The sequence below is a fragment of the Varroa jacobsoni genome, unplaced genomic scaffold (assembly GCF_002532875.2).
Source record: "Varroa jacobsoni isolate VJ856 unplaced genomic scaffold, vjacob_1.0 scaffold_1295, whole genome shotgun sequence".
Lineage (NCBI taxonomy): Eukaryota > Metazoa > Arthropoda > Arachnida > Mesostigmata > Varroidae > Varroa > Varroa jacobsoni.
In genome coordinates, this window is record NW_019214197.1 from 54,925 (window position 1) to 69,928 (window position 15,004).

Here is a 15,004-nt window from a genome sequence, read left to right on the forward strand (position 1 = left end):
GTGTTACGTCACAGGTTGCATGTCAAATTTAGTTACGTTCTGTGCTGATTTTCGAAAATTTTGCGATCGCATCTATGTGAAAATGTCGGTCATCAAGCCGTTGGATACTGCGTTCACGTGTTCGCTTTTTAAGGCCAACGTTCATCCATTTGCAAAGCACAGTAGGATATGTGAGACAATGAGACCTATTACACTTGATAGACAGCTGGACCTAATAATATTAGAGGAACGCGCGCCTATGGACTATATTGAAAGATAATGCACAGAAACAAGTCCTAGATACGTAATTTCTTCCCCCCTCCCCCTCCCCCTCCCCCTCCACGCCCTTCGAATAGGAAAAGAATGGTCAAAAATTGTGCAAAGACAGCAGTGATTTTTTCGTAATGAATAAAAGGATGCCGCTAGAATCAGTGGACCGCGCAAGTCCACTAGTCCAAGCAGCTCAGGTTTAAGGCGCTAGGGCCTTGCTGGAGATTACGATGATGATGATGATTATCATAATTTTTGTGTTTTTATTTGTTGCAGAGGCAATTATGCAAAACTCGTTTCCAATGGTTAACCATTCGATTCCACGCCTACAACTGCGTTGAATTTATCTTGTCACTATTGCCACTTGTTTGGTGATAAAACTACATTTGTTATGCAAGAAAGATCGTACATAGTTGCAGTACACGCGTTCGATGAATCCGTGGGTATTTAGGTCCAATACCAACAGCAGTCTTTGAAGAAGTATCATAACTCTTTACGAAAGGTTAGCTTCGTCTACAGAACTGGTAAATACCCTCTTTACCACAAATGCCGCCAAAAATATTGTTCGATTTTGCGCGCGGCGGTTCACCTGGCTTCACTGAAGTGAAGCCACCTGAAAGTTGCCTCTGGGAGGCACGGAAAGGCTCACAATACATATGGCCGCGTAATATCGAAACTACAATATGACTACAGTGTCGCACGTTCCCGTTGACAATACCAAATCTATAGTGGAAGGGATATTCTGATGAAAATTGGATAGCTTAGGAACAATATTGCCATTTTAGTACCAGTTACTTTAAAAATTGAGACTAATTAATTCATTCATTTTAATTGATTTAAGGTAAGCGAGAACGCTGATTTAAAGTTGGATGTCATAGTAGGTTTTAAATGTGATGGTCTGCTGTGTGAATACCTTGCTCCTAGTGATACAGGTACATGCAATGTACAGGTAAACAAAGCGCAACTAGCGGAAACCAATGTAACCCTATGTGTACAGAGAATTTTATTGACTGCACAATAAGCCAGTATAAAAAATTCAACGAAAGCATCTACTGTGAGATGTGCAAAATATCTTGCAGGCGAACAGCATATTTGTAGGTAAAAAATTCTTAATAACACAGAACAAGTTTTTGCTTTAGTACTATCTCAGACAATAGCGGTGCTGCTTGTACTGATTTCCTAGCGAACTTTTTACATACTCTGTAATATGGACATTTACAACTCCTTCTATTGGCTTCATTATTGACGTTCCAGATGGACCGACAAAATGGCATTGTTGGTTCCGAAACACTTTGAATTACATTAAGCTTGCCTTGAGTTCGAAGGTAATGGTTCGCATTAATGTGTTGTTGGTGACCGATGTAGTTGAGACTAAGTTCTAATGGGGTACTTTTCTGCATCTGTTGTAGCTCTGAAAATAATTTTTCTCCAAAGGTTACCTTGCAAGATACAGTATTTCAGGTTACGAGAGACAACTGTAATCATTTCTGTCACGGTTTTACCTTTCCCTTAACAAAACCCCATGAGCACGTGCCAACACCCGATCGCTTTCTATTTTAGAAAGTAAACGCAAGAATTTGTTCTGTCATATGATATAAGAAAACTTTATATATATATATATATACATACCACTCTATATAGAACAGAAGAACGTACCAATATAGATATATATATATATATATATATATATGTATATATATATATATATAGAGAGAGAGAGAGAGAGAGAGAGAGAGAGAGAGTGGTACGTTCAAGTTTTGCAAATAAAAAATTTATCAAATCAAAGAAAAAGCATTCGTATGTCCCGTTCACGTGGTACCAAATGAAAGCTAGTTCTTTCTAGGATAAAATTACAATCTTATCATAGTAATCTATACGGCGTTCTTCGGGCAGAGTTTAGTTATTATATAATTCTTTTGGGCTGGATGAGCTTGGCATCTTTTGCCATTTTTGGCAGTTCTGTAATACTATTAGCTAACAGTTTTATTCCGCTGGAATTTTGTGTGTCGCTTGACGGATGATTATTATTAAAAACTCATTGGCGGGTTGCAGATAAATACTTTGAAAATGACTAGTAAGCGGTTTAGATCTCAAATTGGAGCTCCAAATCCGATGAATGGTGGTAACATTGAATAGATATGATTGCCAGGACTGGCATTTCTAGCGCATGCAAAAAGCTTCGTTAAAACATCTGTTTCTGTTTAGATAGAGTCGATTAAAAATTTAAGTTACTCTCAACTTAGGCGCGTCATCATTTACACTAAGTGTTAATTAGATCAAGAGCAAGGTAAAGGTGAAAGGTTCACAGCATTCCTTTAGTAAGTGTAAGTGGTGAGAAGTTATTATGTCACAAAAGTCCGTCTTACTTTACTTTAGAGTGCTAGTCCCACCATATTACAGACGGAATCGTGAGGACGACGGAGACTAGATCTCGGTGCTGTGGTCCTCATGGAGCTTCGGTGAAAATTTTCCTCCCGAAATAAATGATACGATGTCATCGCTTACAAAGATCAACATGCCATTTGCTACTCGATTCATTACACACTTCCACGCCGTTATTGGCGTTTAGCCGTACGTATCGTAAGAACAAAAACGATAACAGCTGTAGCAATTATAGTAATAACTAAACCGGCGCACTGAAACACGAGAGAGGAATACCCATCAAAATAACCGTCGTCATTTCCCACGCCCCCTTGACTAAATAGCTTCCGTCTTACGCAGCTGATCCCGTCTTCTTGTTCGCTGCTATTGGCACCAGCGTTGTTATAACATCTGCCTATCGAAAGCCAACGTGCAAACGGGGTGTCATAGAACTACATTATTTCACCGAAGAACCGAACATCTGGTCAACAGGTACGTGCTTAGATTGTAGTTCTATAATAATCCTGCTGCTGGTGTTGTTAGCGTTTGGACGGTGCTCAAATAGTGACTGTAGTAGCACTAAGAAGGTCTACAGGATATTGACCAGTCTGAGAAAGTTCGCCTGGTCGTGGTACCAGAGAAAAAATAGCCAGAGGAAAAGCAGCTTCTTGCGGGGGCGAGAACAACAGCATTGAAATTGCCGCTATTCGCCAGGCCCTACGCTGTTACACTGAGGTACAAGCAGCCGGCGGCATCTGCATAGGGTTGGCGGATGCAAGACGATGCAGCAATACCTGCACGTCAACCCCCCGGTAACCTGCGGCTGCTGCAACGCAACAATCGCCTCCCTTTGTAGTATTGAAAAGTGGCTAGTGGTGTTAGTAACACTGAAGATAAATACGCTGTGAAGAAGTGGTCTGGCGTTGAAGGCCGCCGCTAAGGCGCTGTTGTACGGCATTGTGGTAGATGGGTAGCGATGTAATGTGAATAGTATCGGATGCTGTGATTCAACGAAAAAAGTATGGTAAATCAGAGGTGTGGGGTGGAGGTAGGACAGTGTCATTGGAGGACAGGCGCGACCAAGCCAAAGAGTTGATATAGAATAAATGTTGGAAGTGGACATGGTACTCATGTAACTTAGACAGTAATTTTTACACCAGATTGAGTGGACTACAGCGAAAGCACATATCTGTTGAAGGTTTTCGATTGGTTTAGCATTAATGCACACTGCGGAGTACGTGTTGACTTTAAAACGGCTTATTTTTCTCGACGTGTTATCTATTTCAGCAAATGCTTGGATTCGCCCAAGAAAGTTACCCGCTCCGTATCAAAAAGGTGCACATCATCAACCAGTCTTACCTATGGAGTATAGGCTACGCCATCGGAAGGCCCTTTGTGCCGTCCAAACTTCGAGAAAGGTTCGCCTTGTCTCTAAACTTATCTCTACGATGACAACAATTCAGATATGACACGCATCTGATTCCGTTCTCATTCTTTAATTTGAATATCATTGTTCATAGTCGGGTGACTTTGTTAGACAACCTCCAAATGCATACAATTTGAAAATGATTAAACAATTAAGAAACCGGGCAGTTCCGTTGTCGCTGTTTGAACTTTAGCTAGAACATATATAAATGAACTTTGTTACATAACGGGAATCTTTGCTACGGTTTGTTATTTCAACGTCGAAATTCAGGCTCTACATGTTTTTAACTTTATCGGGTTTCTTGCTAACATAAAGATAGAACTATAATTTCAAGTGTATGTTTTTGCTTGAGCGCATCTGTTAGTAGAACAGATCTTTCAAAAATGTTTCTTCCGTCGTTATAGTTATCCTGGGTTTTCAGGATTCAGTATATATAAGCTAAGTTGCTTGCAAGCATATATTGTACATATTCGTCTGAGCGGAAGCAAAATGAGGACTCTCACACTATTGAGAACCGTATTTATTATGTGTTTCAGATTAGCGCTTCCGTAATTCCTAGAGTAGTTCGTATACAACCTTTAAATGCAGGAGAGTTTTCATCTGTAATGTTATCGAAACGGATCTATAGATCTAATGACTTTGTTCTAATTGTTTGTAGGTACCACCTTCACGGGAGCAATATGTCCTCGCTGCATCAACATATTCCCCGAGAAATCCTGCCTGAGGAACTCGGCGGTTTAACCGGACCGCTGGACTATTGGTTTTATGACTGTATATACAAACTTCATGATCGTATCGTTAAAGAAAGCCATTACGGCTATGGTGTTTAAAGGCCAATAAAGGAATTCAGAAGCCAACAACGCCTGCAAACCGGAAAAAGAAGGATGAGCTCACATACTTCGTATATATATATATATATACATATATATATATATATATATATATAGCGTGTGAAGGTTTAAACGTGAGATTTTAATAATAAATCGAATGTTTCGCTGTTTGCTTTTATCTTGAAAAAAGTCGGTAGCTTTTTAGATATCCTCTAGACGGGCTAAATAGGAGTGACCTCTGCTACGGTATCTAATGGCACGAAAGGGCAACAGATGGACGAACTGGGTCGCATTCATCTGTGACGATCGAAGGAAGCTGCCAGAGATGAGCAAACAATGAGAAGTCACTCAGCAGCATATATCTTAGGCAGTCTTTTTGCATTGAATCCATTTAAAAGCTTTCAAGGTAGGCTTGAACAACGTATGCAACAATAATAGAAACGCGGTATTGTACTGGTAACGGGCGATCTATACGATAGTGACTATATCATGAGGCTTTGCAGACAATCCCAATTTGTTCCAGTTTTATAAATGGTCAGTCGTACTTGCGAGTTGACACCATAGCATTGCTAGGTAGAAGATTGTCCTAAACATATTGTAGAGGCGTATTTACCAGTGACGTTCACGTTTTCTCCGTCCACACCCTTGTTGAGGTCAACAAAGGTTATTTTAGTGACATTTGTCGTAATTGTATGTGCCCTAAATGTATTTCCAGCGGCCAGGCGGGAGTGTACAAAGGGCTGGAGACTTCCAGGATCGAGAATGCGGAGCGACAGATTTACTGTTAGAGTAAAGACACGACTGCAATCGTCATAGACCTTCTAGATCACTGATTGTTATTACTTCTTAATGCGAACTAACCGTCTGTGAAGTTGCCACTGTTGGATTACTGAACTGATAGACTTCAACTTCATCAGTTCTCGAACAGCGAGCCCTTTCACCTTTTCGAAGCATGTATGATCGATCATGCATAACGTGTAAAACACGGGAATTTAAAATCGTGTTAGTTTCAATCGATCCACTCCGTGCTCATAACATACACTTTATTCTTATCTTGTGTTGGCTTGTTATTAAACCATATTTCTCACAGGCACACTGATTCACTAACACGTTAGAAAAAGTGACATTCGCGGAAGGAAATTAGCTGATAGAGGCATCATTCAGGAATTGTCGAAACAATGTATATGATAAATTTAATGATTATTAAATTATCAAATGCATACAGATAATATTGGTGGATGATCATATTGAACATAATGTCTTCCCAACGCCTTCAGAGTGATGGGTACTTCGTTATAAGTCGAACGTAGAAAAAAGGGAACGCAAATATTAGATCATCTAGTTTGTTTGCGTTAAATTAAGTGTATTTTATAAGTTAAATAGAAAATATGTTTTGCTTCTAAAAGAGAACACGTTTACACACACACACACACACAGACAAATGATTAAGTGAGAAACATATTTATTTGTCGCTTTATAGTGCTGAAATAAAAAAAATGCACGTCTCGTCTTCAGTATCAGTGTTTTTCTTACTTCTAAAGCACCTTCAGCCGGAGAGATATAAAAATGTAGATATTTTAAGTATCGGAATTTCACTTTTATTATGTATGTATCTACAGTAAAGCTGGTCGTCACTATTCTTGACGATAAAATTAGGTCTATAGACAATATTTTGATACATTTCTGGCAGATTTCACGCTGAACACGTTCTATCGCAATATTTCTTAACTAGCATAATTAATAAACACATACAACTCGTTACTATGTTACGAGAATTATGTTATTATACATAAGTACATACTTTTCAAATAGATCATATGAACGTTTGCATGTCCGTTTCAATGTTGCAACTTTGGTTCTTTGGCGCACGCTGTTGGCGATAAAAAAAAAAAACAAAAAAAAAAGCAGAAATTTAATGTGACTGGAATAAGAGGGAGAGAAATCTTTATTTGCGCCAAAAAAAATGCTTAACTTAGGCTGGATAAACAATTTCGGCGTACTGACTATTTGTCATGTTTTGGCGGTGCTTGGGCATTAAAAATCTAATAGATTCGGGTTTTAGCTAATAATTTATTTGTACTAGCGCTATTCGAAGGTCTAGCTAAACATATTATGTTATCGATCAATGACCATTATCTTTAGTCGTTCGTAGCGTACTTATTTATTGTTACAATTTTAGGAGATTCGTAACAGCGGTTTTAATTAATTTTCACCGTTTGCTAGATTTTGTTTATTTTTTTTTTGCTTATCACCGATGTACCCGCCAATATACGTGCAGTTAAACAAAAGCTCCCTACAAAATAAATGATCTTCATGTAATTTCTTAATGAGTAACGTGATATTGCCTCTTTTATGGTGGCCGTATCAATGGCAAAAGTATAGTTTTTGCAATAGATGTTATACAGCCAGACGCGCTTCGCTTACAGGCCGCTAATCGAAGATAAGCAGTCGCGCGTACCGGATCGGATCGGATCGGACAAAGCACTATAACGAAATAAATGAATTTAACAAAACTAATCACTGCGTCTCTCTACGGTGGTCATTAGCATGGCTATTCTTCCGTCGAAGTTCCAGCAGAGCTTTCGCTTCTCAGGGCAGTGAACTGCAGCGGTCCATATGTAACCAAGGCCTTTTTGCAGGTCATTCGTTTCGCTAACGCAGGTCCAATCCAGCCGTGCTGTGGTGTCAAATCAAAGCTGTTTGTTGTCTCGAGTTAAGCTAAGAAGGAACCGCAATGCCATGTTAACAACTTGGATCTGGTGCCGATTTTTCTGCGCTTTCTCCCCACTGGGGGCGACGACGTCAACTTCGCTTCGTAAGTTCTGGAAGGTCGAATTGCATTCGTCTCTGCCACTTGTTGCTCCTGCTACTTCTGCTGCTGCTGCTGCTGCTATTGTCAATGTTTAACGGTACGAGAGGACACTTTTGAAAGAGTCGAAACAAGTTCCCCATAACAATGCTTCGTAGTCGATGGATCTGTTTGGTTACAGGCTCACAGCATAAATGGACGTCTTTGGCCCGGCCGGTACGTATTGCAGTTATGCTCAGTTCACACAGGTTTTATTAGATTGACGATCGTTCACTGATATCGACTACCACGCACGACTAACAAAAACAGCGAAATCTACGGCCGCGGCACTAGCGGTAGCTTGTTTAATATCATATTCTGTAATGTTTTGATGGCTACGCGAAGGTGTTCCGTGTTTGTGAAATTCTGTAATCGTGATATCATGATAGCTGAAGCGTTGCGATTCTACGCTGACCGCCTTTTGACGTTTTTACGATTACGTTGTCATTGATTAGCATTAACGTTTGTTATATATATATATATAGAGGGTGATTCGTTTAAATTGGGGACAGTTGGTCGTATTGAACATACGCTCATCCGCTATCAGGCGGTTTTTTTTTAGAACGAAACAACAGACCCGTTATGGCGAACAGTAATGTTTCGTTTGAAATTTGAGCGAAGGCCATCTATTATCTAATGTACACGGGCTAGGCGGATTCCCTGCCAGAATTAGAAACTTCCTTTTTTTTTTTTTGTCTAAATGCCGGTTTTCATGTAGCTACTGAAAAAAGTACATAGTTATTACCAAAAAGCTACCTGACTGAAGCTGTAGTCGAGGTGAATGAAGACTGCCATATCCAGCGCATACAAAGAATTTAAAGAGGACTCCTGTATATAATTCCACTAAGCGATTTCACTAGTTATAATGGCTAGGTATATAATTTAGCAACACGGCAGATCAAGGTAAGCAGAAATTCGAATGGCAGACGCGCAGCATTTATTTATATAATTTAGTTTAAAAAATGTTTTCTTCACGACCCGGTTGCCACTGTAGCAAGTTAAACGCAAATCAATTATATTGCAACGGCCCAAGCACGTAAACAGTTACGCGCCATAAAGATGCTTCGTAGTTGATTGGGGCACTAAATAGTGGAATAGTACGATCTCTGTTATTTTTGGGCGCAGCCCAACATCGTAATAAATCTCCTCAAGGTGGAAGTGAGTAAGTTTTTTCCGTGTAATACCTGATTTCCGGGCGTAAAATTAGAGGCATTCGATATAAAAGTTAAGGAAATTCAGCGCTGTTTCGCAACACAACATATTGAGGTTATATTACGTAAAAAAAAAAAACAAATCAAAAGTATTTTCGTTTACCGGAGATGCTGATTTGATTGACAAATTCTTTTGAGTCTAATTTTACTTTTTTCACTTCTGACATATACGAGAAAAATTCAATACAGATTCAGTCATCATTGAGTCTACAAGTAGAGGCGGCAGATTTAGCAGTATAAACGCAACGCTAGCCATTTTGGTCTCAATTGCTGTAGCATTATGTCGGTAATATTAAACAAAAACACTTAAAAATACGATACCTAACCTAAGAAAGTGTCAAATATTCACGTGACTCGAGTTGAATGACCGAAGATCTACGCACACTAATTTTTACAACAATTTTTACATAATATGTAACAATAAAAATGATGAAATAGTCCACCTATAACAAGTCTGCCCCCTTTATTTATGAACAAAATTTAGTCTATGCGAATGTTAGTTTCTCTTCAATAAGGCTAACTTATTGTGGGTCGATCGCCATGGGCCAAGTGTCCGAAAATCAGGCCCATAATTACGATGAAATTAAGAAAAAACGGGATTATGGTTGTATCAGGGAGTGGTAATTTATTATCGACAAAGCCTATGTACGTTTCTCAAGTTCGCAATGCCATCGTCCATCGTTTCACTTTCGTCAGGTACCTTGCATATACTTAAGAGTGTTATAAAATATTCAAACATATATAAGATTAGATAGGTTTAATTAATTTAGATTTAATAAAAATGATTGCTACGTGACAGAAAACTATCCGTACCGGACCGTAACTGCGTTTAAAGAAAAACAACATTTGGTCTTAGTTAGCAAACAACTCAACGTCAGATAAGTTAGTTATTGAATTGGGTTTGAGAAAATTTTTGTAGAAAAAAAACACCATCCATAACTTCCCTAACTTTCGCTCGTAACGTAACGTGAGTTAGGTAACGTACCTCAGCTACCTTTTCGCAAACCTAAGAAATAAACGTGTGAGTTGCTTATCAAATAGAGGAAATAATAAAATACATCAGGTAATTATAACCATGATACGCTCTGTTCGATATATGGAAAGCATGTCTATAAATAATGCAAATTTGGTTTGTTTTAATTTTCAGCCCTCGCATTTAGCTTCATTGTCCTAAGTCCTCTGAAGATTGTGCACGATGGACGGGACGGAAGACTTCGTTTTGTGCTGTTTACGTACGACCAGGCTGAATGTCCGTCTAACGCGGGCCGATGAGTGTGGGCTTCGGCCTTTACAAAGATCTAAAGTTACACTGAAACATCAGATCTGAATATATTGCCATCCGAATATATTAAATCAATGACAACAAAATCCTGGTTAGCATTGAATTATCTTCAAAGCTTCATTACACAGATGAAATTCGTGAACTAAAATTTTTCACTTATTAATGAGCGCCACTTTATTTTTAGATAATAAGGGGCAAAAGTCATTTAGTACAAAGGACGCTCTTTTCTCAATTATGTCTGCTGCATAAGGCCGAATAGACGGTGAACACATAGTATAATAAAGTGACTTTTTTGAGTTCTTTCGGGTACAGATTGAAGGGACATGTAGGTTTAACCTATTTATTATTATACGGGAAAGAAAATTAACCTGATCATTAGTGTCTGCGAGCAATACGGATTTTCGAGCTGGGAATGATCCGCTAAGCTGCATGACATATTACGTTACGTTACACATCTCCATTAAGAAAGCAAAGGTATTTATTTAGGTTTGAATATCTATTGGATCTTGGTGATGGCCCATTGACACGCTGAAAACTAAACCCGCTAAGGGGTCTCATCGTTAGGTTACTTCTTAACATATACGTTTGCTTCTTTACCACGCTTCTTAGATAGTGAAAATGGATCCGCTTTCTGCAGTGTACGTTAGCGTTCTTCAAACTTAATACAATAGAACAAGAATAACATCTTGCTAATATTTTAAAAAATATGGTAGTACCGATAAACTAACGGTTCTTTGTTATTTATTCGTTCGTACGCTCAGTCAAAGGCCTTAAATATTTATGTTAATAGAGCTTATATAATTATATTTTGATAGAAGTAACGTACTTAGTTAATATAACAGTGCACAACTTTTGGGTAGCCTTCAACGCTGCTATGATTTCAGGTGGCTCGCTTTTCCGACGCAATTTGGAAAATTTACACGACCAAAATACTAATCAAAACATTTGCCTACTGAACTGGTATTATTATATTTCTGCGAGCAGATATCTACCCTTTTTTCGTATAATCATGACAACAGTAAAGCAGAAATATATCGAAACCACACTAACCTGCTAACTTAAAAAGTTGTCTACGATGCCTCAATCTTATGCCTACCAGCTCATCAATGTCACTATCCCATAAAACGGGACACATTTATCCAACCGTACCTTACTTTGCTTTGACTTAAGGAGGAGCTAAATGTTTTCAAAGCCTTCCTAGGAATTCAGTATCGATGTCAGCCGATAGGGCGAGCTTGGCAATGTTAGATCGAACGGCATCCTTCACTTCGTGTACGTTCCTAGTCGCTCAACGTTGTAGAGCATGCTTTCGTCCTTATGATACCAGCAGACTGGTATTTACATGTACACATGATACATACACCTGCATGCACAGACGTGACGATGACGCCTGTAAAGGGGTGGCTTCTCCAACATATATTTTGATAACACGCTCTGACAAGTACTCCTGCTTTGCAAGTTCGGCATTGGTAATGAATGTTTACATGTGAACAAATGCAGATTACGACTTCGAACTCTGGTCTACCAGTGGTTCATACAGCGATAATGGTAGGTCTTCTAAGCCGATCGTTAGTTCTAAAGGAAGTATGATTTTCATCAGATGATCTTTGCTATGCTTGAAACTCGTTACCTAGCGGACTTGAAACACTAACTCGATAGCAAGAATGAAATTTTAAACATGTATTGCACATAAGTAACCACTGCAGCATTGATTCGAATTTCATTACCCGTGTCGTACGTTGAGGGTAACTGATAACCCACCGCTTGCTTCAGATTGTCCAGAGTTCAAGCGTTGCCTCCTACCTTTCAGCTGTTACAAGCGGATTCGGTCGACTTCGAAAGAGAGATAACTTTTGGCTACGAGCCTTTATCGGAAAAGACCTCAGTGATCTAAAAGTTTATGAGTGACAACTGGTTTTATTTTACTAATTTACGTTAGGAGAGAGTTCAGAATGAAGAATATCTTTTAGTGGCGAAAATTGACTCTCTCAGTAATCAAGATTTTGTTCCTCGAAGGTCACAGAATTATGGAAAGTCATTGAAAATAGGTAGAGAGGCCTTCGACGAAAGCACACGACGTAAATGGCGCAAACGTTTCAAAAACAGAGTGTTTTAGCGAAAAGGTGGCAAGATATTAACAAGAACGCGTTGCCGCAGGGTCGTTTTCTCTAAAAGTACAAAAGCTCTGTCAACTAAAACTAGGACATGTAACTTACCGCAGAATTAGAATCCACACAACGAGTATGCGGAAATTGAGTACAGCAAGTCCTCCATAAATTAACTATACGCCAGCTGAAAATGCAAGTAGCGTAAGCCGCATGCAATTTACGGATTTACAGAGAATGAGCAGAAAGGAGACATAGTTCAATCCTTACCGCCAGCCGAAAAGGAGCCAGGAGTAAAGAATGGCGTCTCCCTGAAGAAAAAATCGAGTTTGGCGGCACTGTCGAATAGGTTCATACGTGCAAAATGATAGTAGCTCTTGCAATGGACACCAGGGGCATCTGCTATAAAAAGACAGTAAAATAAAACAATGTATGCAGCTTAACTATTTTCGGCCCCTCAAGAGCATCGTAGACTGTTGGCGCTCCACTCGGAGGTACGCGGTCTGGTTACTTGATGATAAATGCTGGACCTCATCGCTTCAAATACTTCCCGGGTTGCGCAAAAAAATATCCGACATTAGTTTCAACCTGCTTACTCTCTCCGTCTGTGTCCATGTGACTGCGAGACTTTCCACGCCCTCAAAAGGGCAACAGATGAACAAGCATATCTTATCAAAGATTTACTTCGAGAAGGCATAATTAGACTGCATATGGGAATGCGAATAATAGGTATATGGTTGTTTAGAAACTGCCAGCTGTCCAGGAGAACACACGTATAAAAAAGCCAAGGAGGATACCTCTATTCCATTAAAAAATCATCATTCTAGCCCGACAAGTTCGAAAATTATCTAAATTCAAAGCCCGTCGAGTTTGCTTATAGCAAATTAGCATTTATTACTACTATTATTAGTAGTAAGTAAATTCTGTTATATTTCCAGCTTCATTCAAGCACACAGGTAACGAAGAAGATTTGTAAAGAGCTCGTCCAAAGTATGAAATTGAGCAGAAAGTTCAGTTTACTGAGAGAAATTGCATCAAACAAAGAAAATTTCGTCGGAGCAATATTGGAACAAAGAAATTAATAGGCCAGTCAATTAGTCTATAAAACTATCTTATTACGGAGGTTGTTTAGAAGTAAACGGGATGTAATTTATTCATGTAAGTTGAAAGTTTGCACCAAGAATAAATTGTTAATAAGCGATATTAATCTTCTCATGATTTACAAAACCTATTCAGGAAAGTGGACTGGACGACTTCCGAAATGCAAGGCAGCAACTTACAAGAGTTTTCAATGGGTAAGTTGAAACAGAATACGTAATCATTTAGCTCAAAGTGGGCAAAACAAGCGCCGGCCAGTAAGTAGCAGATACTCTCTTTATATTTTGAATGATAATTGAGTTTGGCTTTCCGATATGACTGCGGATGCCGGACGCTGAACTTAACCGTCAACTTATTATTTGTTTAAGCTCACTGTACTTTTCGTGATCGTCTCGTCAGCTTGAAGCCTAATGGTCAAAATGAAGTCTTCCTTAGACGAATATAGGACGCGATGAAATATCACCTATTGGACATTCAGCCCATTGCCGTTCAAACAAAAACGCTTTCCCAGCTATGGAAAACTTCTTTTGTTTTAGACAATGGACGTTTTCATGGCCATCAGTCGTTACGAACTGACTGTTAATATGATGCACAGTCATCCATCCCACATTCAAAACGCTGTCTGGAGTTCATACTGATGTCAAGCCTCATAACAAATGCACGCTTTATGATTAACGAATCATTACTGCGCTACTAGTATTTAATTTATGTAGCATTTGAGTAATGGTTTGCTTTTCAGCATCATCTTCAATACATCCTAAAAGTTGGGTGGTGTACGTGTTATTATAGGTTATTTAGGTCGTCCACTAAGCTGTTTGCTAAAGTTACTTCAACCTAAGTAAGTTTGGCTGAATTTGAAAAGAGTACCGAAAATTATACGACATATCGCCTTGGAAAACCGACCCGACTTAACCCCGAGCTAATTAACTACGGCTATAAGAGGGGTCTTTTTGCCATTGGAGTGAATGAACTACACAAGCTAAACATTAAAATTATATCTAGATCGTCAATTGAGAATAGCTTGTTCTTGTTTTACTTACGTAAGCCACATGGTAATTCTGAAGTGTGAAAACATGGTTGCAGCGCTCAGTTCCGATTCTCAATCAGACAATACTCTTTGGGTCTTAACTTGTTCTTGCTAAAGCTTTTCATCAATCAGGTGCGTTCTGGAACACGTCCTTAGAGATCAAGCGCGGACGTAGTTACAACAGCTTTAAAATGTTTTCACACGGTAATTATTAGTATATCAGAGGAGCAGGTCGAAGTTACAAGCCAGTCCAGTGAATCTACTTTGGTGCGGTCACCGGAAAACAGACATCGTGATCCAGGAGGTTCGCGTGTACAGCATACGAAAGGAGGTTCTTCGTTTGCCGTGGAGACTGAATCAGCAGATGATAGCTTGCTTGCATTGGAAAACGGTAGACGAAGCTTAATTAATACACGTCAAACCTCTCACGAGTTCAATCGAAAGTCTTTTATCGAGGCTCCAAGGGTGAGTATGTCTAAACGTGACTCTCTTATGAAGCAAACAATTGATTCCTTAAAAGTCGAGTTAAAAAAGAGAGCTATCTTCCTGTACAGTTAGCATATATAT

General features: G+C 39.1%; 2 protein-coding genes and 1 long non-coding RNA gene across 7 annotated transcripts in view; 2 read left to right on the forward strand and 1 right to left on the reverse strand.

Moving 5' to 3' along the window:
- Positions 1–6,380, forward strand: part of LOC111268503 (alpha-tocopherol transfer protein) — a 9,833-nt gene extending 3,453 nt beyond the window's left edge. Inside the window, exons 2-4 of one of the 3 annotated variants that reach the window (XR_015314242.1) lie at positions 3,898–4,028; positions 4,695–5,272; positions 5,582–6,380. Coding sequence is in view for 1 of the 3 variants with exons in the window: in XM_086971719.1 (XP_086827845.1) it covers positions 3,898–4,028; positions 4,695–4,866 (303 nt within the window). In the remaining 2 variants the exon portion in view is untranslated. Of the gene's footprint in view, positions 1–3,897; positions 4,029–4,694 lie in introns of all 3 variants that reach the window. The other 2 variants (XR_015314243.1, XM_086971719.1) reach the window with 2 other exon arrangements.
- Positions 1–11,520, reverse strand: part of LOC111268504 (uncharacterized) — a 22,596-nt gene extending 11,076 nt beyond the window's left edge. The window contains exons 1-2 of one of the 2 annotated variants that reach the window (XR_002685267.2): positions 11,258–11,520; positions 9,525–10,234 (exon numbers count right to left, since the gene is read on the reverse strand). This is a non-coding gene — a long non-coding RNA (uncharacterized LOC111268504). Of the gene's footprint in view, positions 1–9,524; positions 10,235–11,257 lie in introns of those variants that run through there. The other variant, XR_002685265.2, reaches the window with a different exon arrangement.
- A 128-nt stretch (positions 11,521–11,648) lies between these two features.
- Positions 11,649–15,004, forward strand: part of LOC111268510 (uncharacterized) — a 12,333-nt gene continuing 8,977 nt past the window's right edge. Inside the window, exons 1-3 of one of the 2 annotated variants that reach the window (XM_022847532.1) lie at positions 11,649–11,755; positions 13,549–13,607; positions 14,653–14,902. In XM_022847532.1, the coding sequence (XP_022703267.1) occupies positions 11,684–11,755; positions 13,549–13,607; positions 14,653–14,902 (381 nt within the window). In that variant the 5' untranslated portion in view covers positions 11,649–11,683. Of the gene's footprint in view, positions 11,756–12,252; positions 13,042–13,548; positions 13,608–14,652; positions 14,903–15,004 lie in introns of those variants that run through there. The other variant, XM_086971720.1, reaches the window with a different exon arrangement.